Source organism: Protomyctophum parallelum (assembly GCF_964188405.1).
Source record: "Protomyctophum parallelum genome assembly, chromosome: 1".
NCBI lineage: Eukaryota > Metazoa > Chordata > Actinopteri > Myctophiformes > Myctophidae > Protomyctophum > Protomyctophum parallelum.
In genome coordinates, this window is record NC_139697.1 from 101131766 (window position 1) to 101154267 (window position 22502).

At 43.9% G+C, this 22502-nt stretch overlaps 1 protein-coding gene across 1 annotated transcript in view; it reads right to left on the reverse strand.

Annotated features, from left to right (window-relative positions):
* Positions 1 to 19761, reverse strand: part of LOC310856180 (uncharacterized protein) — a gene marked incomplete at both ends in the record, with an annotated part of 54596 nt that extends 34835 nt beyond the window's left edge. Inside the window, 5 exons of the mRNA XM_083761425.1 lie at positions 10203 to 10501; positions 10787 to 10891; positions 12707 to 12846; positions 19112 to 19354; positions 19444 to 19761. Of these exons, the coding sequence (XP_083617551.1) occupies positions 10203 to 10501; positions 10787 to 10891; positions 12707 to 12846; positions 19112 to 19354; positions 19444 to 19761 (1105 nt within the window). The remainder of the gene's footprint in view (positions 1 to 10202; positions 10502 to 10786; positions 10892 to 12706; positions 12847 to 19111; positions 19355 to 19443) is intronic.
* Between the last annotated feature and the right edge of the window lie 2741 nt (positions 19762 to 22502).

The following is a 22502-nucleotide window of genomic DNA, read 5'->3' on the forward strand; positions in this document are numbered from 1 at the left end:
GCTGGACTAATTAGTGTGGTTTGGGGGCGTGTTCTCTCCATGTCATCAGTTGGGGGCGTGTTCTCTCCTCCATGTCATCAGTTGGGGGCGTGTTCTCTCCTCTGTGTCATCAGTGCCCATTATAACCTTAATGTTGCGTTCACGCTGGCAGTTACAAAGCTTCAGGCTACCGATTGATTGATTGATTGATTGATTGATTGATCTTTATTTTAGAGCCTGGATGCGTCCAAGGAAGCAAAGCCCAAATGGACTTGCAGGACACTTTTACTTTCATTTTACATAAACAATGAACCGACATGATCAAATGATTAACCAACTAAAAACACCCAAGCGTCATACATGGCATGACATAATTATAATATAGAAAATAAATAAAATAATAGGATTGGCAAGTTGATCTGGATTCAACTGCAGCTGCAAAGCTACAATCCAAGTTGATCTGGATTCAACTGCAGCTGCAAAGCTACAATCCAAGTTGATCTGGATTCAACTGCAATGAAATATTATTATATATCAAGTTGTTGTTTAACCCATTCTGACCTGAGATCAGATTCTAAAAATGTCTTCTACATCCTGATAGTTTTCTGAAAAAGCTATGTTTCATGTTTTATGTCAATCGTTCTTCGATTTTTCAAAAATAGCAGACCTACAAGCTCGTAGGTCCGCTATGAGCTTGTAGATCTGCTATTTTTCAATAGCTAAATCATAACATAATGCTAACACCAAAAGGGGTTCCCGCCCCCAAAATGGGTTAAACATTTCCACTCACATCCGTAGATGTCTTGAATCCCCTTGCGGTCATCTGCTGACAGCTGGAAGTCATCAGTCTCCCTCCATTTGTAGTCTCTGTGCATGATGGACGATGTGTCGTCGGAGTGAGCCAAACCCAGGGTGTGGCCCAGCTCATGGACCGCTATCAGAAACACATTGTAGGAATCTGGATGGATGGAAGAAGAACTTCTTCAGTAAAATTTGTTTTTGCGTCTGGGGGCACCACCTCCTCCTACATGTTTAGTAAGTAAGTAAGTAAGTAAATTGTATTTATAAAGCACCTTTCTTAACAAAGTTACAAAGTGCTGTACAATGAACACAATAAAAGCAATCAAAAATTAAAACAGGACAGTACAACAAGTAAATAAGAACACAATCAAGTAAAATCAGGAAAATGTTCCCGAAATAAAAACAAACTCAACAAACTCTTAAAAATATTTACAGACTCAGCGTTTTTTAAAGTGCAAGGCAGGGCGTTCCATAGGGTAGGTGCAACTACTGCAAAGGCACGGTCACCCATTGTCTTTCGTTTTGTCCCGGGAACCATGAGTAGGCCTTTACCAGAGGATCGCAGGGATCTCACATTTACCTTGGGGGGCAGAAGATCACAGATGTACGGTGGGGCCAGTCCATGTATGGCTTTAAAGGTAGTTAAAAGGATTTTAAAATCAATTCTAGCCTTGATGGGCAGCCAGTGGAGTGTGGCTAAGACCGGGGTGCTCGACGGTTGGTGTTGGTGAGAATTCTGGCTGCTGTGTTCTGTACAAGTTGAAGTTTGGATAATGAGGAGCTGGATAGAGTGGTATAATAGTCCAGGCATTCTAGCTCATTTTGGACCTAAAATCAAAAGTAATTGTAACAAAAGATTTTTTTTCACAGACCATTTCTATGAGGTCTCCAGAACAACATACTAAAAGTCCCAAGAAATCCCAGTTGGGGAAATATGTTTAATTGGCATCAATCCAAGATGTCCGCCGATAAGACTATTCTCAGAAACTGCATAGACAATTACCAATATTGGAATAAATTCCTTACCAATAAGTAATTGAAACAGATTTTTTTTCACAGACCATTTCTATGAAGTCTCCAGAACAACATATCAAAAGTCCCAAGAAATCGTAGTTGCAGAAATAGGTTAAATTGACATCAATCCAAAATAGCCACCAACTGGGACTATTATGAGAAAAATGGCCAATCTTGGAATAAATTTCGGACCAAGAGTTAATTGTAACAGATTTTTTTTCTTCACAGACCATTTCTATGAAGTCTCCTGGACAACATACTAAAAGTCCCAAGAAATACTAGTTGCGGAAATATGTTTCATTGGCATAAATACAAGATGTCCACCAATAAGATATTCTCAAAAGAATGCATGGCCAATTACCAATATTGGAATAAATTCCTTACCAATAAGTAATTGAAACTGTTTTTTTTCACAGACCATTTCTATGAAGTCTCCAGAACAACATATTAAAAGTCCCAAGAAGTCGTAGTTGTAGAAATATGTTAAATTGGCATCAATCCAAAATGGCCACTAACTGGGACTATTATCAGGAAAAAATGCCATAGACCAAGAGGTCATCATTTCCTTCTTCACAGACCATTTCTATGAAGTCATCAGAACACCATACTAAAAGTCCTAGGAAATCCTAGCTGTGGAAATATGTTTAATTGGCGTCAATCCATGCAGGATGTCTGCCAATTAGTGGCTCAGCAGCAGAGGCTCAGAGGTAGTGTGGCCGAATGGGAACCGCAAGTTTCCCAGTTCGAACCTGGGCTCCCCCAGAGTTAGTGACAAAGTGTCCTTGAGCAAGACGCTGAACCCCTGATTGCATCTGCAGGTTGGTGCCTTGCATGGTTCCCTCCACCATCTGTGTGTGAATTGGTGAATGTAATGCACAATCTATGTAAAACGCGCTAATATTTACCCAAATTATGACGGGCACAATTTTCATTCGTCTGAGATTTCAATTGACTTCCAAATATATTTTGAGCTGAGGATATTCAGATACAATACTGTGTATTTTAGCCATTTTGAACCAATATAACTGAAGGCTGTTATTATCATGTTCTATCTAGACTATAGAACACGCTGCCATCAGTAGGCCTATACACGGTCATCATTTTGTTTAGCACTTTGTTCGTTATAAGCTAACAAGCCAAATGGGCATTACATTTATAACTAACATTAATGTTAGATTAAAGGTATATTCAGTGATTTCACTCAAAAAACCTTAGGTTTCGTTTTTGGCTGTGGGACCCAGCCTTTCGTCCAATCAGGATAGAGAGTCAAAAACGAAACCTAAGGTTTTTTGGCCCCAGGGGTTAACTGGGGACAGGAAGGAACTCCTTATATGGTCAACACACTCTATAGTAGAGAGGATTATCACAACAAAACAAAGAAATAAGTGATATTTGAATTAAGTGAAATCACTGAATATACCTTTAATGTTAGATTAATAATGTTAGATTAATAATCGTTATCATTTTTCCAGAAACACAAACAATTTAGTTGCCACTCACCTATTAATTACTTTCCAAAACTGAAACTAAATAAGAATAGTTACAAATATAATGATAATAATAATAGTAATAATAATAATTCTCAGTTCTATTGACTTCAAAGGCATTTGACTCGAGACGACATACCAAAGTAGTCCTGACAGACTGTTGTCCGCACAGACTAGACTAGACTATGCGGACAACATCAGCCTGCTCTCCGACAACGTGGAACAAGCACACCTTTTTTCCAACAGTACTCCTACAGATGTTGTCCAAAAAACATGCAAATGACATCAAAAACAGCCGATCTACGAGGTCATGCTGCAAAACTGTGTGCACCAAAAACAGCCGATCTACAAGATCACGCTGCTATAGGAGGTTATCACCTATAACATCTCACCAGAACATCCACCTCTGACAACAACAGGAGGCACTGTGCTGAAGGAAGTCAAGGACTTCAAGTAACTGGGCTCATGGGTCAACTGAACGGAGCAAGATCTGAAAGTGAGGAAGGCACTTGCATGGAGGTCCCTGAACGGCATGGTCAGTGTATGGATCTCCCTCCAACCTCCCCTGTGAGATCAAACTCAGCTTCTTCTATGCAACGGTGGAGTCTGTTCCTCTATGGCAGTGAATGCTGGACCCTGAAGCCAACCCTGCAGAAGTCTCTAGACGGGTGCTACACCAGAATGGACCCTGAAGCCAACCCTGCAGAAGGTTTTAGACGGGTGCTACACCAGAATGGACCCTGAAGCCAACCCTGCAGAAGGTTTTAGACGGGTGCTACACCAGAATGGACCCTGAAGCCAACCCTCCAGAAGGTTTTAGACGGGTGCTACACCAGAATGGACCCTGAAGCCAACCCTGCAGAAGGTTCTAGACGGGTGCTACACCAGAATGGACCCTGAAGCCAACCCTGCAGAAGGTTTTAGACGGGTGCTACACCAGAATGGACCCTGAAGCCAACCCTGCAGAAGGTTTTAGACGGGTGCTACACCAGAATGGACCCTGAAGCCAACCCTGCAGAAGGTTTTAGACGGGTGCTACACCAGAATGGACCCTGAAGCCAACCCTCCAGAAGGTTCTAGACGGGTGCTACACCAGAATGGACCCTGAAGTCAACCCTGCAGAAGTCTCAACATGTTACCAACAAGATTCTGTAGCCAGTCGACTAAAGAGCCATGGCCCAATGGGCGAGTAGTAACGCAGCACTGTATAGCCTACAGTTGTCCGCCCCACCTGGAAGCGCGTCCACGCGTGCCAGCCAGGAGCTAGGCTCGACTGACTGGGGGACCTCCACCCCAGGGAGACTGACAGAGCTGCCGACTACTATAAAGGTCTGTGTCGCCTGCGGGAACATACTTGTAGAGGTTAACCATACACACCGATGCCACCAATGTAGCCACGGCTGGGGCGGGAGATGAACCCGGGTTCCCCATTCCACAGGCACATACGTTACCAGTCATGGACGAATGAGCCATGGCCCAATGGGCGAATAGTAACACAGCACTGTATAGCCTACAATTCAGTATGAGGGGATACCACCCTGAGCCAGACAATGTCAGCCAGGAGAATGAGACTATACCTGTAGCAGGACATTGGCATCAAGAACTGCCAGCCAGCAAATTGGTGCTGTGGGAACCAATACACAGGCATTGATCACAAGGACGTCCCACACTAACATATGTGGATGTACAAAATAACTACTCAGGAGCGCAAAGTACCAACACCGGGACAATGGAGTCTGAGGAGATGTTCCCCGGTTCCCCCGTTAGTCTAGTCTCTAGACTTGATAGCACTTTAGTTGGTAGGTGGTATAGTTGCCAGGTTCTAATTTGTTTCCAATTTTATACAGAGGATTTACTCTCGGCAGCTTGAATTCTTGTAGGACTCTGACTAATACATTTGTAATATAGTTCGTCAACCAACAATTGGTATGGTGAAAAACATTGCACAAATTCCTATGAGCTGTATCCAATTAAACTGCAACCCATTTTGTATTAACCACTCTGTCCCAAAATAAATCACTTAAAATCATTCAAATGTATGCCATTTTATAATAATGTGGTGGCTATTTTGGATTGATGCCGAGTAAATGATGTGTGGTGAAAGAAATCCTGTTACAATTAGCATTTGGCCAGGAATTTATTCTAATATTGGCAATTTTTCTTATAATAGTCTCAATTGGTGGACATCTTGGATTAATGCAATTAAACATATTTCCGCAACCGGAATTTCTTGGGACTTTTAGTATGTTGTTCTAGACACCTCTAAGAAATGATGTGTGGTGAAAAGAATCCTGTTACAATTACCTCTTGGCCAGGAATTTATTCTAAGAATGGCAATATTTCTGATAATGGTGTCAATTGGCAGACATCATGGATTGATGCCAATTAAACATATGTCTGCAACTAGGATTACTTAGGACTTTTAGTATGGTGTTCTGGAGACTTCATAGAAATGGTCTGTGCAGAAAAAAATCTGTTAAAATTACCTGATGGTCAAAAATGTATTCCAAGATTGGCCAAATAAGCCCAATTGGCGGCCATTTTGGATTAATGCAATTAAACATATTTCCCCAACTGGGATTTCTTGGGACTTTTAGTATGTTGTTCTGGAGACCTCATAGGAATGGTCTGTGAAGAAAAATCTTTTGTTACAATTACTTTTGATTGAAACGCTATTTTGCCTGGACTATAAAGTCCATTACAATAGTCAAGGCGGGATGAAACAAATGCGTGCATGATTTTTTCTAGATCAGTGGGAGTGAGAATAGATTTTATTTTAGAGATGTTGCGTAAGTGATAGAAGCCTGCCTGGGTGACTTTTTTTACATGGGACTCAAGGGTCATCCTGCTGTCGAAATGTACTCCCAGGTTTTTGACTGTTGATTTTACATTTGCTGCCAGTGGGCCAAGGGACTGTTGAATAATGCGGGAACTAGCCTCTGGGCCAATGATGAGGATTTCAGTTTTGTCTGCGTTGAGCTGTAGAAAGTTTTGTGCCATCCAGTTTTTTATAGCGGATAGGCAGTCGTGCATGATTACATGATACATCTGAGTATCATCGGTGTAGCAATGGTATGATATACCTTCAAAGCTGTTTATAAGGGAGCCCAGCCACACTTCTCCCGGACAAGTAGGAGGCAAACCAGTCTAGTGCCGACCCTGTTAAGCCCACCCACTGCTGTAACCGGTCGAGCAGCAGCGAGTGGTCGATTGTGTCAAATGCTGCGCTTAGATCTAATAGCAGTAGTACCGAACATTCTCCGGCGTCTGCTCTCATAAGGATGTCACTGGAGACTCTAAGTAGTGCTGTTTCGGTGCTATGTTTCTGGCGGAATCCGGATTGAAATTTATCGAATGAGTTATTGCTGTTGAGAAAATGGAGGAGTTGGTTACTGACAACATTTTCTAATACTTTTGATATGAAGGTGAGTTTGGAGATAGGCCTATAGTTACTGAGGACTAACGGATCTAGACTTGTTTTTTTTTAGTAAAGGTTGGATAATTGCATGCTTAAAGTGGTCGGGGACGCAGCCTGAGGCTAGTGAGCTATTGATGATGGACAGAATGAAGGGACTAAGGCAGCTAAAAAATCCTTTAAAAGTGTAGAGGGGATGAGGTCTACAGGGCTGGAGGAGGGGTGCATATGCGAAAGAATGGGTGAGAGGTCATCTAATGAAATCAAGTTAAACTGAGAAAGAGAGGGAACAGGAGGAGGATGAATGGCTATGTTGATGCCAGATGGTATGATGTTGGACCTAATAGTATCAACTTTGTCTAAGAAGACTGATAAAAATGTATCACAGTCCTCATCAGAGAAGACTGGAACTGGAGGAGGGGCAGGGTTGACCAAGGTGTTGATGACGGAAAAAAGGGCTTTTGGTTTGTTTTTATTAATGTTGATCAAATTAGAGAAATATGAGGTTCTTACATCCTCGATCTTATGATTAAAGGCATTCAAGAGTTCCTTCATATGCGTGAAATGAGCAGAGTCCCTGGATTTTTTCCATTTCCGTTCAGCCTGTCTACATTTCCTTTTAAGGCTGCGGATGTCATCGTTGATCCATGGGGAAGAATTTACAGAGCTAACACATTTCTTTTTTGTTTTAAGCGGGGCAATTAAGTCTAGGGCAGATGAACAGAGATTGTTAAAGTGGGAGACGAGGTCATTAGTGTTGGTTGGCATTAGAGTGTTTTTAGAGAGGTCTAGGAAAACGGAGGAAAACTTAGTGGCAGAGGAATTATTTAGATGACGGGAGGAAGTTAGACGTGTGGTGGGTTGGGTCTCAGCAATACATGTTAAAAACAATATACTTGTGATCAGAGAGGAAAAACTCACCTACACTTAGGATTTTGAGGTTCAGGCCTAGTGAAAAAACAAGGTCGAGTGTATGGCCTTGATTGTGAGTCGGGCCAGAAACATGCTGAATTAGATTGAGTGATTGTGTCATGCTCATGAACTCAGTAGCTGAGTTGTCGTTGGGATTGTCAATATGAAAATTAAAATCACCAATCAGTGACAAATTATCCACTTTCACAACAACCGATGATAGAAAAATTAAATTAGAAACTCACTTTTAGGGCCTGGAGGACGGTATATATATAATATATATAATAAAACACACATTCTAATTGGGAGTGCTTCGAAAGTTTTGAAAGTGTCAATATCCACAGAGCGACAAGTAAACCGCTTAGAGAAAACAGCGGCTATACCGCCTCCACGGCCGGAGGTCCTAGGGGAGTTAATGAAGTTACAGGAAGTGGGACAGAGCTTGTTTACTGTGACATTATCATTTTCTTTCAGCCACGTCTCGGTTAAAAACAGAAAATCAAGGTGGTGAGAGTTAAAAATGTCTCGTAAAACAAAAGGCTTATTGCAAACTGACCTCACATTGATTAAGGCCATTTTCAGTGGAACAGACTTAGTGGGAGGAGCTAAGGGGAGGCAAGGAATGAGACTAAGGTTTGATGGAATGACTGTGCGTGGAGTGGCGATTAAAATGAATGGAGTGGGTCTAGTCCTGATGAGAACAGTGATGGGCAGGGGGCATGTTGTGTTACTAATAAGAGCTGTGATGTGATGTGATGTGGTTGTAGGTCCAAGCCTGATGCATGGGGGTGGAGATCAGGTGGCGTCATACGGTTGAGATGTGGTGGGAAATGTTTTCTGTCAATAGCTGAATACCTGTGCGGTTAAGGTGGACTAGGTCACGGTACAGTGATGGGGTTTTCCAGAATGTATCAAAGTTGCTGATGTAGCCGTGGCCGCAGGCTAGACAGAAATTGCGCAGCCAGTTGTCAGCAGATAAAATGCGGCTGAAATTTTCGGGGCCCTTCATGAGGGTGGGAATTAATCCTGAAAATATAATAGATTTCTCTGTATTAATGAGAGCATCTGCTAGTGCCTCATAGTCCATCTGCATCTTAGCAGAAAGTCTCTGCCTGATGTCATTTGTGCCTACGTTGATGATGATTGTGTGGGCGGAGCGGTGGCGTTGAAGAATGTTGGGAATGTATGTGATCAAGTCAATGATCTTGGCACCTGAATAGGAATATGTGATACAGTTAGAGATCGATACTCCTCGAATAAGTGAGTCACCCAAAAGTATGTACTCCACTGGGGGGGAAAGGGGGTGGTGCATATCATTAGTGGAGATCGAAGCAGCTGAGCGTGTGTGGAGTGACGGGGACACAGCTGGACTTGATGAGTGCGGGGGGGGGGAGGTGAGTGCACTCGGCCAGGGGCAGTGGTCGCGTCACCTCGCGCTGGGTGTATGGCTGATAGGGAAGCAGCAGTCCTGGTAATACTGGGTGAAAAACGACGGGGACGCTTACCTTCCCCGCCGTTGTATGTAAGTTTGGGAGTCGAGGTGAGAGAACGGGTTGAGGAGTCCGAGGAGGAATCTGGGAAGTTGCGTTTCGCTGGACACGACAACGAGCCTGTGCGATGAGGATTCCTAGAAGGGTTTGCCATAGCCGACAGCGGTGTGAAGGTGTTGGAGCACGGGAACAGTTCAGCCATGCTGCAAGCCTCTGATCCTGATGGGTCGAAGAGGGGAAACGCCTGCCTCCGGTGCTTTCCCTTGACCACCGAGGACCAGGGATCAGCGCATACGGGCCCCGGCTTTCGCTTTCCGGTCCCCGAAGCACTGACTCCCGGCACAGCGGCAGCCGCAGCGGGCGCATGGGGCACAGCGCCGGCTCCCGGAGCCTTCATTGACCTCAGGCGGTCCTGGAGGAGCGATTCTCGCAGGAGAAGATCATTTACAAGGTTCGATATGGAGCGGAGCTCATTCTTGATGGCAACCATTTCCTCCATCCTGGGAGGCATCATCTTGGATTATGGTGACAGTGAGATAGGACCAAAAAACTCTCTCGTGGACTCACAACTAGGAGCGGTGAGTAATAATCCAATAGAGTGTTAGCATCTAGGCTCAAAAAAAGAGCCAGCTAAACAAACCACCAAAACTAGCTGGCACCAAGGCTACAAGCAAACCTCCGCCAGCTAGCAGGCAGCAATAACAGTCCGATAGTTTGAGTAAAACTGAATGATCAGCAGTGCTGATCGCTGGGATTGTAAGTTTGATACAAAGAGATAGGTCCCCGGGCTAGAATCCAGAAATTTGGTATAAAATAGTTTAGTGGAAACTGTTAAAAAGCGTTAAAAAAGTCACTGTGTGACAGAGCGTCGTTTTATTTGTTTGCATCCATACAAAAGGAATGCAATGAATGAGATGTAAGTTGTGCACCATGCACTGTTCTGTATAGCATTATACAGCTGAACTAAAAACATCTTTAAAACAACTAAGCACTCATTGATGTTAAATCTCACTTCATTTCAAATGAACAAAAGCCCCTTCAACTAATTCCGGTTGTCTCTATAGCGCAAAACTCACTTTGTGTCCAAGTGACACCATCTCTTACCTTGCACATGCTGGTTGGCGACGCTCCATTGCTTGTCTGAGTTGAAGTGCACGAAAACTGTCCTCCCAGGCTTGGGGGTGGAGGCATGTGCCAGGTCCGAAAATGCAAATTCATGGCCTGTGTGAGGACCCGCGTAGAAGGAGATCAGGATGTCGGCGTCATCTTTGTGGCTGTCATAGATCAGCTTGTAGGGAATATACTCAAAGGTGAACGGACTGACATCCTTCCAGACTTTGAAGGCTCTACGGATGGTCTTTAATATGTCCTGATGTGGGATTTTAGGTGGATAGGTCTCAATACTAGAGGGAGAGGAAGAGGCAAAGAGAGACAAACTAAGCAAAGCTGTCCACGTGGATTATTACATTCCCTAACTAAGCCCCCCAGAAATCCCACAGGAAGACAAAACACGGTTTGGGTTTGGCCGGTTTGGCCTGACATTCATCAAGTCTCGGTCAATATTAGGAAAGTCTCCAATGTGTCCAGTTTTGTGGTAGATAATAAGGTGTCATGACGATGTATAGATTATTGGCACATCAATACAAATACCTGAAGACCAATCAAAATGCAGACTGTTCTGTTTGTACCTGTAAGTGAGGTCATACTTGTCCCACTTGCCTCCAGACGCTACGTAGGGGATCCACCCCACGTTGGTCTTGTCAGGAATGCCACAGCGGGGTCTCTTCATGGCTCTGACGGACAGGGGGGACAAGGAGACATTAGAGCTGAAAATACCAGAATATAATGTTCAGTAGCCTACAATTTAGCTCTCCATGTCAGACTTCTTTAATCAGACCTGTCTGAATTGAGTGGTGCTGTACTGTACTGTACTTGTGCTTTGCTGTGCTGTGCTGTGCTTTGATGTGCTGTGCTGTGCTGTACGTGCTTTGCTGTGCTGTACTAGCCCTCCTCCTTGGCCTGTGTGTGTCTGTGTCTGTGTGTTAGGCTGTTCAAAAGTGACACTTGGTTGTGAACAAACGCTATTTTCGTGCTTGGACAGACAGACACTCCAGGGCTCTATTTTGGCCCCTCTACTATTCCTGCTATATATGCTCCCCCTCTGACCCATCCTCTCCAAACACGATATATCCTTCCACTGTTACGCTGATGACGTACACATTGACATGCCTCTCACACCCAACAGCAATAACTCCTTCGAGCCCCTGATTAAATGATGCGTATAGCTTGCAGAGTTAGTTCAGTCAGATATACTCGAGGGGGGTTTCATGTCGTTCTCAAGGGCGCATACTATACTCAAGGGGTTAATATGCTGCATTACTATGTGGGTGTATTCAGTGTGTGTAAGACCCACATGTCATTCGCTGATGTGGTACTGTAGTCAACTGACCAATTGGGCGGGCTACTTAAAGGTATATTCAGTGATTTCACTTAATTCAAATATCACTTATTACCCCTGTGAAGTGAGCAGTGCAACTGTTGCACTGCTCACTTCACAGGGGTGTGATTTTTATTATTATTACAGTATTCGTTTTTTTCTTATGAAAGCAGAGAGTCTTCTGTTTCATACGGTATATAGTATGTACATGGGTCGCTATAGGCCTTATTTTGTGAATAATAGTTGTTCAGGTCCATGCCTTCTCTAAAGTTCTCTCTGGTGGGCGCAAGCTGCATTCAATAGCCAATTACTGACAAACTGTACATGGGATCAATGTGTACTGTTGTCCTCCTAAAAGTAGACATTCAGGGCTTTCATTCGTTGTATAGTATGTATAGGATATTATTTGTGTTCATTTTTATATCTGTCTGTCAATGTCTGTCAACTTCAACCTTCCATATATCTGCTGTTTGTTCAAGCGAGCAGAGTTCAGGCAAAAGCAGGTGTTATCTCAAAAAGGTCAATATCTCCAGAATGGAAGATTGTAAAATAAAACAATTGAAGTGGACAAGTTAGGCTTTCTTTTGATGTATGCGGTGTGATTCTCACTATAAGAGAACATTTAGCTGTGGGCCCGAAATCTTTTTTTCCTTCAATGTAAAGTCCCTAGCACCAGCAAGCTCAGCCTGGCAGAATAGCCCAGCACACAATGTGTTAAGCAGTTTGTATTAGAATATGCATATAGGGCTGGAATACACATGGACCTATAGCTGCAATTTGCAACTCCAGATTTTTTTTTTATAATGGGATGAATCTAGAGTTGCAATACTCTCCATTGACTCCCCAGTCCCCACTTATCCAATAAATATCGTTTTGCTATAAGTTATTCATGCATCCCTCTTTTATCCGTCCGCATTTTATAGGAGCACCAAGTAACTCCTCCAGGTGCTCCTCTGAGTACTAGACCAAAACAAGTTGTGTGCAGCCCTGTCTATAATAATATACTGTATGAGTGTCAGAGCATGATGCTCTGTGTGGCTTTATTGTTCTATAATAATATGCTGTATGAGTCTCAGAGCATGAAGCTCTGAGTGGCTTATTTCTCTAGCGAAGTTTTCAATGAATGGTTGACCAAACCAAGGAGCTACATGAGTAGATGTAGGAGACATACGTGATGGTTTGCTGGTCCAACAGTCCAGTGACGGACAGGTTGTAGGACCTCTGCATCTCCCTGATGGCTTCAGACAGATCCTGGTTAGATGAGTCCGTGCTGTTTAGGGGAGCCACGTAGCCATATTGTCTCAGCCATGACTGGTGGAGACACAAAGACAAACAAGACACAATTAAAAGGTTTGTTCCACAATAAGAAATAACCAAACACTTTGAAGGAACAAATACCAACTTTTATATACAGGGAATCATTAGTAGGCCTACAGATTGTGCTGTCTGTGAATCTGTCTGTGGGTTGCAACACAAATAATACAAACTATGAAAAACTATGCCATCACATTATCAAATGAAATAGTGTTGTATAAAGTACTGAACTTTATTCCTACAAAATCACCACCGTACGTTCACAGTGAATGAGGCTGCGAACGGAAGCGTTCTGGTGGCCCAAACTGAACGCGGAAGTGTTGGCTGCATATAGAGCCCATTAGTAAAAACATCATTTTTGGAAAAAACTAAAAACAAACATGATATGCCCGGCAGTCACCATGTTGCACCACCGTGATGTTCCTTTTACTGACGCCAAGTTTAAAATAAGAATTGAGTGCGCAGAATATCAATATGAAGCAACTGAAAAACATGTTATTTCAATGCAGTGTTGCATAGGGCAGAAGAAGAATCTTCACAAAACTGCAATTTCCATTGGCTCATAAAAGCTCAATTATAGGCCTACTGGGTTTTAGATATTGGTCCAAAGTCTGTGTGTAGAAAGTTCTGAGCAAATTGCCCCAAAAACCCGGGAGTAGATTTGATTAAAATGTTTTTCATATAATTCAAATTGGTGAGAGATCTAAAGGCCATGAGGCAAAAAGTCAGAAGATGAAAGTTGTTCGGCATGAGGAGTCACATGTGCGTATAAAACTTTTATTGCCGACGGTCAAACGGTGAGCTATGCCTGTTCAAAGTTCAAAGTTAGCATTGGCAGCCATAGTCCTCTACCATATTGCATTGGCAGCCATAGTCCTCTATACCATATTGCATTGGCAGCCTTATAGGCAATTCACACTGAGACGGACTGAATCCGTTTCATTGGAACCGTTTCCGAATACGGTTGCCTGGTCCCCGATGGCCATGATTCACATTGCCCGAGATTCAACAGCGCACCCGGGTACACTTGCATAACACACTTGCATAACATATAAACAAACACAGCTCGTTGTGTCCTATACTGGCTGTGTGTGTGTGTGCGTGTGCGTGTGCGCGAACACAAAATGACCGGAACTACTTCATATTTCAACAAAACCAGAGCAGAACTCCCACCACGGGACTCGGGCAATCAATTAATACAGTTGCAACCACTATATTGATGGCAAGTATTTCATACAACTTAAGTTAGAAAAAACTATTCCTTCAACATTAAAACAATAATAGAGCGTTCTCTGTCTGTACCTCTGTGAATATTTATATATGTTAACATTAAAACAATAATAGACTAAATAGAGCGTTCTCTGTCTGTACCAAGGTTATAATAGTTAACTAAAACTAACTAAAAACTAGAATAAAAAAAACATTTTAGTTAACTGAAACTAAAAATAAATTAAAAACGATAAATAAACTGAAACTGTATTGAGTTATAGTTATAGTTTTTATCAATGTAGGAGCCATTAGAAGAGAGGCATTATTTGTATTATTATTATTACCAGTATTATTTTTGACCACCTGGTGGCGGGCTTGAGACACACAGCTGCTAGAAGGTGACCACTTATAAGGTGACACAGGGGCACTAGGAAGGAACTAGACACAGGGAACCAGGGAGCAAACCGTTCTTACTAGCACAGCACAGCAGCAGCAGAACACTAACTTGTAAACATCTACTAACAACATCACTGGTATGTTCATGTTCATGCTCAATCTCATTTCTGATAAATAACACTCAAACTGGATCAAAGACTGGACATCCATCTGTTGCAATTTTCTGTGTGTACTGCGTAGGATCACTCCCATACCTGTGAGGTAACAGCCAAAGGAGATTGGAAACTGGAAAAATGGCAGTTACAATCAATATTTATATGCATTTCGGAAATTTATATAAACCTTTTAAATTCATTCGATTAATTTCCTCATTTCTCCAACAAGTTTCACGGCCGTTTTCAGCACCGTACGGCAGCATGTAGCCACACTTTACGTTGCTCGTTTACATTCTGCACTGCCTGAAACTGACTGCATGTTACTTGGAAAATCAGACCCGTCTTAAGTGAGTGGTTGTTATGACTCACCGAGTCTAGGACGGTTATTGTAAGAAGGCAAGGTGGTAAAATGCCCAAAGTTCTTTATTACTCTTTCTGTGGCATACAAATTATAGGGTTACATGCCGGCATTTCGACATACCGCCATTTCGACATACCGCCATTTCGACATACCGCCATTTCGACATACCGCCATTTCGACATACCGCCATTTCGACATACCGCCATTTCGACATGCCTCCGACATACCGCCATTTCGACATGCCTCCGACATACCGCCATTTCGACATGCCTCCGACATACCGCCATTTCGACATGCCTCCGACATACCGCCATTTCGACATGCCTCCGACATACCGCCATTTCGACATGCCGCCATTCCGACATGACAATCCATCCATCCACCGTAGCCTACGCCATAAAGGTGTTCCTAGGCACGCCACTCGACGGCCATAACTCTGCATTACCACGGAGCGCTTCTCTCTCTCTCTCTCTCTCTCTCTCTCTCTCTCTCTCTGTCTCCCTATCTCTCCCTGTCTGCTGCAACACGCACATCTGAATATTATGATTCCACAGATCCAATCAAAAGTCCGTGGCTGGTTATTATTATTATTATTATTATACTCCTCCATTAATGATTTAAAAAAAGACTATTGCGCTCGCGCACACATGCGCTCACTCACTCTCTCTCGCTCGCTCCCTCTCTCTCTCTCTCTCTCTCTCTCTGCACGCAACACGCACATTAGTAGCCTAGTAGAATTTCAACAGATCCAAATAAATCAAAAGTATTAATATTATTATTAGTAGTAGGCCTATAGCATTTGTGTATACCCTCCCGCTCCTCCATATAAACATTATTGACATAAAAATAGGCTATCCACATGCGTGTGTGTGTGTGTGTGTGTGTGTGTGTGTGTGTGTGTGTGTGTGTACACACACACACACACACACACACACACACACACACACACACACACACACACACACACACACATAACCCTAAATGGTGAGGGAAAGTGCGCGTGTACAGCGCGCTGTGCGTATAATGAAAGCCTGACAGTGTGTCACACACACACACACACACACTGTCAGGCTTTCATTATACGCACGCCGCGCTGTACACGCGCACTTTCCCTCACCATTTAGGGTTATGAATCCATTGCAAAATATTGCATCGATTGCATCATTAACATGTATTGTAGGCTCTTATAATGCGCACTCAACCAGGGATTTGATCTTTCATGCAGGAGAAGTGAATGAGGATTGGGAATCCTTTTATGAATGAATAGATCTTTCCAGGTAGAATATTAAACCTTGGGCCTATTTTCCGCATGCTGAACACCGCTGCCTGTGCGCACAATAGAGGTCTTTTACTAATTCCCCAGACATCTCTGAGATTCTCAGCAGAAGTGAGATTCTCTGGGCAGAGGCCAGAGGGGATACGATTGCACTGGTGGTAATTATGGTTTGCACAGAAAGCACGGTGATTGTTTTTAAATAATATTGTAACACCCAAACCACACGTACATATCTTCTATGGCTATGCGGAAGAGAACACTTTTTTGGGTCCACAACTGGGTGTTATCCGCATTGTCAAGCCTGCATGCATCTAGCAAAACATAACCGTGCTGGACAATCACTTTTACACACATCACCTGCATTAAAAATGTGTTGGCCATCACTTTACGAACATAACCTATTAAAATTAAATTAAATTCAAAGTATATTAAGCAAAAACAACCGGCAGGTGGTTTAGGCTACACATTTATTATAGGGGCGCCCAGCCACACTGGCATAAAAAACAAATAAATACTCAAAGTACACATGCATTTAAATTAGGGGTGCCGAGCCACACTGGCATAAAAAACAAAAAAATATACTCATTAAATTAGGGGTGCCGAGCCACACTGGCATAAAAAACAAAAAAATATACTCATTAAATTAGGGGTGCCGAGCCACACTGGCATAAAAAACTAAAAAATATACTCATTAAATTAGGGGTGCCGAGCCACACTGGCATAAAAAACAAAAAAATATACTCATTAAATTAGGGGTGCCGAGCCACACTGGCATAAAAAAAAAAATACAAAACTGTAGGCCTACTTAGGCAATAAGGCAATAAGGTAAGGCAAGAAAAAAAAAAAGTATGATGTTTCCCTCCCTCCCTCCCTCGCAGGCAGGCTGGCTGGCAGGGGGTGGTGGTGATGGGTTGGTGGGGTGGCCTACTCAAAATTGACTATGAGGTACTGGACTGCCTCCCAGTACTGTTCAATTGTCCTGTCACCCCTCCCACCCCTCCCGTACTGCCTCCGCAGCCGCTGCAGCCTCTCCTCCTGCCTCCTCCACTTTCTTCTTTGGGTGGGCGGGCGGACACCACGGTCAGCCATCCCAATCACCGTCTCCACCAGGCGTTGCTCGTCTTTAAGACGCCTGATGAAGACCCATATGGATGGGTGGCGTCGATCCATAGTGGCATTCCATCTGTGATGGAAACCTGAAACAATCATAGATGTGTAAATAGCATTTACATACATACATTTCTCAATGACATTTATCTATTTGAACCAATTCTGCGTGAGAAGATGCACAGATGTAATTTGACTGATCTGCAAGCAATAGCGTGCGGTCTTGTGAGATCAGAATGGTCTCATTATACCACACACACCTCCTGTCTCCTTATACAAATTGTAACGTTTTACAATATATGTTTTTCAACTATGTTAACTAACTATTAAATTAAAGAAATATAAGTTGTTACCTTCAATGCGGTTGTTCGTTCGGTTGTCTGACCGACGGCGATAAACATTCCAGACGGCTGGGGGGAAGATGGCATTCTCCCCCACATACGTGTGCTCCATATACTGGACAAAATCGTCCACTTCTGGGTGCACACGCCTCAGCCGCCTGGTTTGTCGGGACGTGACCAGGAGCCTGAAGTTCTGACGAACAATTGCAAGTGGCAGGAATCCAATGGCCATGGCCTTCCTGATCCACTTCTTTAGATGCTGGTTGCGCCTGTATGGACCTGCAAAAGTTGTGTGAATAAATATAAATTAACTCCCTGAAAATTGACTGAGATCAAAGTACTAAATTGCATTTATAGATTTTTTTTTTAACATGCATTCAAAACATCAACAGGGTCTTAGAATCTATGAACCAAATGACTCATTGCTGTGTGCGCTGCCACTATACCTGACAGGCCAAGCTCCTGGATCTTGCGCCACAAGCTCTGACAGAAGTGAAAGTAACAGCCATTTGGGCGGGCTCCTGGGAGCTCAGCCCTAATGGAGTTCATGGCTGCAATCTCAAAGTCTGTGCAGACTCTTTCTGGCATCCATCTGGTAGATTCATGACAGGAGGGATGAAAGATAGATAGAAACACAGACAGACAGAAAAATGGGTTAGGCTACTCTTATTTCTCACAAAAATATAAAGCAATGATACATGCAGTGAATGCAAACACACACACACACACACACACACACACACACACACACACACACACACACACACACACACACAGACAGACAGACAGACACAGACAACCTACTGTTGTCCTGTGACTTGGCGGACCTTCCGCTTTATGTGCCGTAGCACACTGCGGTACATCGCCTCCGTTTTTCCACTCATCAGGACAAATACAAAGGGGACGGCCCTCCCCAAGTACAGGCCATGGACCGTGTAAAACTGATAAAACGGCCTAGGGCACGTTTTAAAAGTCCCGTCCATATAGATCTAAAAGAAAAAACAAATATTTAATTAATACATGCAAATACTGTGCTGGGATTTGTGATTAAGCAAACTGGATTATTGTGGGGAAAAAACTAAAACAAACTATAAACTATATATTTTTGTAACAGTTGCTTTGGCAATGTAAACGTTTGTTTTATCATGCCAATAAAGCTCATTTGAATTTAATTGAATAGTCTTTAATATGAAATCACATTTTATTCACCGTTTACATACAGACTAGGCCTTCCCTTAATTGACAATTAGACAAAGGCATGTTGGAAATTAAGGCCTTAAGTTATATGTAACGAATGTAGGCTATGTCCCATTAATCATGAGGCCTATCAATAGTACATAACAATTAGCCTAATATTAGCAATAATTATATATATAATTTTGACTGATAAAAAGTTTAATTGGGGAGGGGTTCTAACCTGGCGGCACTGAGACAGCTTCCTAAAGTTGTCTTCGGTCGCGAAGACAACGTAGCCGTTGGGGATGTGGTGTTTCGACAGAAAGTCATCGCCCCCCCAGCTCACGGCCCATTCACCCTCAACGGCCACGTCTTCGAGGGCATGGGGTATGGGGGGCATGAGGCTGGCCCGTCTCCTCTCCAGGCGCGTCCTTACGGCCTCAAACGGAGGCATAGCCTGGACGTCGCCTGCCTGGGCCAGGATCTGATGTAATAAACATTATATGGGTTATGTTTTGTTCATATTTACTTGGAGAATTATGACAACCATTATGCTACAGAAATGTTCATTACCTGGTCATAGACCCTTCTGGATGGGAGAGATGGGTCGGCGGCCACCTGACGAAGCATTTGCTCAATCAGAGCAGTCGTGGCCACCAAATCCGCCTCCTCCGCATGTCCATGTTGGCCAGGTGGATTTACCACGCGGATGTGGGGATCGTCCGCCTCCAAGTCGAATGAATTGGTGGTCACGTAGACCTGACACCCTCGTCTCCCACACCGCCAGTAGATGCGGTCATTCCTGACCTTATTTCTAAGATAACGGTAGTCGTCGATGACGAGCGCTCTTCCACCTCGACTGTTGGCTATTTGGATGAAAATATTTGCCATCATGCACCATATGTAAAATGTTACTGTTGTCGGGTATATGACGGCAGTCACGGCTGTGGGGGAAAGAAATATCCCACGAGGCGCAGAACTTTTATACTACTTAATTCAGGTGATATGCAGGTGATATGCGTTAAAAGTGATTTGGTTCTGTGCAAAGTGATTGGCCACTACTAATTAATATAGGTTCTGTGAAAAGTGATTGGCCACTACAAATTAATACAGGTTCAGTGCTTAAAGTGATGCGTAAAGTGTGTGCGTAAAGTGATGGCCAACACATTTTTAATGCAGGTGATGTGTGTAAAAGTGATTGTCCAGCACGGTTATGTTTTGCTAGATGCATGCAGGCTTGACAATGCGGATAACACCCAGTTGTGGACCCAAAAAAAGTGTTCTCTTCTGCATAGCCATAGAAGATATGTACATATGTGGTTTGGGTGTTACAATATTATTTAAAAACAATCACCGTGCTTTCTGTGCAAACCATTAACACCAGTGCAATCGTATCCCCTCTGGCCTCTGCCCATGAGAGACAATCTCACTTCTGCTGATTATAGTAAGATTAGAATCTCAGAGATGTCTGGGGAATTAGTAAGAGACCTCTATTGTGCGCACAGGCAGCGGTGTTCAGCATGCGGAAAATAGGCCCAAGGTTTATAATTATGCTAGCTGGAAAGATCAATTAATTATTTCATTTATAGAAGGATTCCCAATCCTCATTCACTACTCCTGTGAAAGATCAAATCCCTGGTTGAGTGCGCAGTCCCCGCCGGCGGCTGCATCGGCTGTCCACCTCATGAACAGCTCTCAGCGGGTAAATGGGAGACCCAATTGGTCTCCGGTTCCAACTCCGATGTTTTTTATTTTCCCTGGACCCCATTATTGCAATTGATGCAATACGTGTTGCGTGCAGAGAGAGAGAGAGAGAGAGCGTGTGTGCACGGTATAGTCTTTTCTAAATCATTAATGTTTAAATCGAGGACCACACACCAGTAGGCCAATAATAATAATAATACATTTTGCATATTCTAGGCCTACTAATGTTGCGTGCAGAGAGAGCGAGAGAGCGTATGTGTGCGCGGCTGCGCGCGATAGTCTTTTTTATTAATAATAAATATTATATATATATAATATTAATAATGTATATATATATATATATATATATATATATACACATATATATATATATGGATTCCCGTGTCGGAATGGCGGTACTAAAAAATCCCGTGTCGGAATGGCGGTACTTTTGAAAAGAAAAATAAGTACCGCCATTCCGACAATTAGAAACCAATGTCGGAGTGGCGGGATGTCGAAATGGAAGGCTGATCCCAAATTATAGTGAAACATGTTATATTTACATAAGTATTCAATGTGAATTACTATACCTTGTACAAACATAAATGACACACGGAGCAACTAAGGGAAATAATCAAAAGCATACTAAAACTAACCTCTTGAGTTTTAGACACTAACCTACCAAAAGGGAAATAAAGTGACAACAGTGCCCATACTATTGCCTACTCTAATCTAACAAAGTGTACAAAAAGCAGGCTTCCGTCATTGGCCCGGTGCTCAGAATATAGAAATACTACAGGTGATAACAGGTTACACCATAAGCTCACAATAAGCGTTTCCATATATTACTCCGTGCATGTTCTCTCTGCACGGAGGGCGTGCCTCTAGCCTGCTCCACTCTGGAGACTGGCTGTTGGACCGCGGCCGGGAGGGAAGGCTTCAGGACGCCTTTATGCCGTCAGGTAGGCGCAGGTGTAGATGCTGGTTGGAGGAGCGAGGTGCGGAGCGGGCTGTACTGTACTGTACTGTACTGTACTGTACTGTACTGTACTGTACTGTACTGTACTGTACTGTACTGTACTGTACTGTACTGTACTGTACTGTACTGTAAGCCCTCCTCCCTGGCCTGTGTGTGTCTGTGTGTTAGGCTGTGCAACAGTGACACTTGGTGGTGAACAAACGCTATAATGCTATTTTCGTGCTCGGACACAGCCAGGGACAGACCCAGGGACACAGCCAGGGACAGACCCAGGGACAGACACAGGGACACAGCCAGGGACAGACCCAGGGACAGACCCAGGGACACAGCCAGGGACAGACCCAGGGACAGACCCAGGGACACAGCCAGGGACAGACCCAGGGACAGACCCAGGGACAGACCCAGGGACACAGCCAGGGACAGACCCAGGGACACAGCCAGGGACAGACCCAGGGACAGACCCAGGGACACAGCCAGGGACAGACCCAGGGACACAGCCAGGGACAGACCCAGGGACACAGCCAGGGACAGACCCAGGGACACAGCCAGGGACAGACCCAGGGACACAGCCAGGGACAGACCCAGGGACAGACCCAGGGACACAGCCAGGGACAGACCCAGGGACACAGCCAGGGACAGACCCAGGGACAGACCCAGGGACACAGCCAGGGACAGACCCAGGGACACAGCCAGGGACACAGCCAGGGACAGACCCAGGGACACAGCCAGGGACAGACCCAGGGACACAGCCAGGGACAGACCCAGGGACACAGCCAGGGACAGACCCAGGGACACAGCCAGGGACAGACCCAGGGACAGACCCAGGGACACAGCCAGGGACAGACCCAGGGACACAGCCAGGGACAGACCCAGGGACACAGCCGCACACATAGCTGTCTATAGGAGTGGTTGCAACAGTTGGAAGAAAGAGACAGTCCAATATGTGAGAGAGACGCAAGGAAGTGCCTTG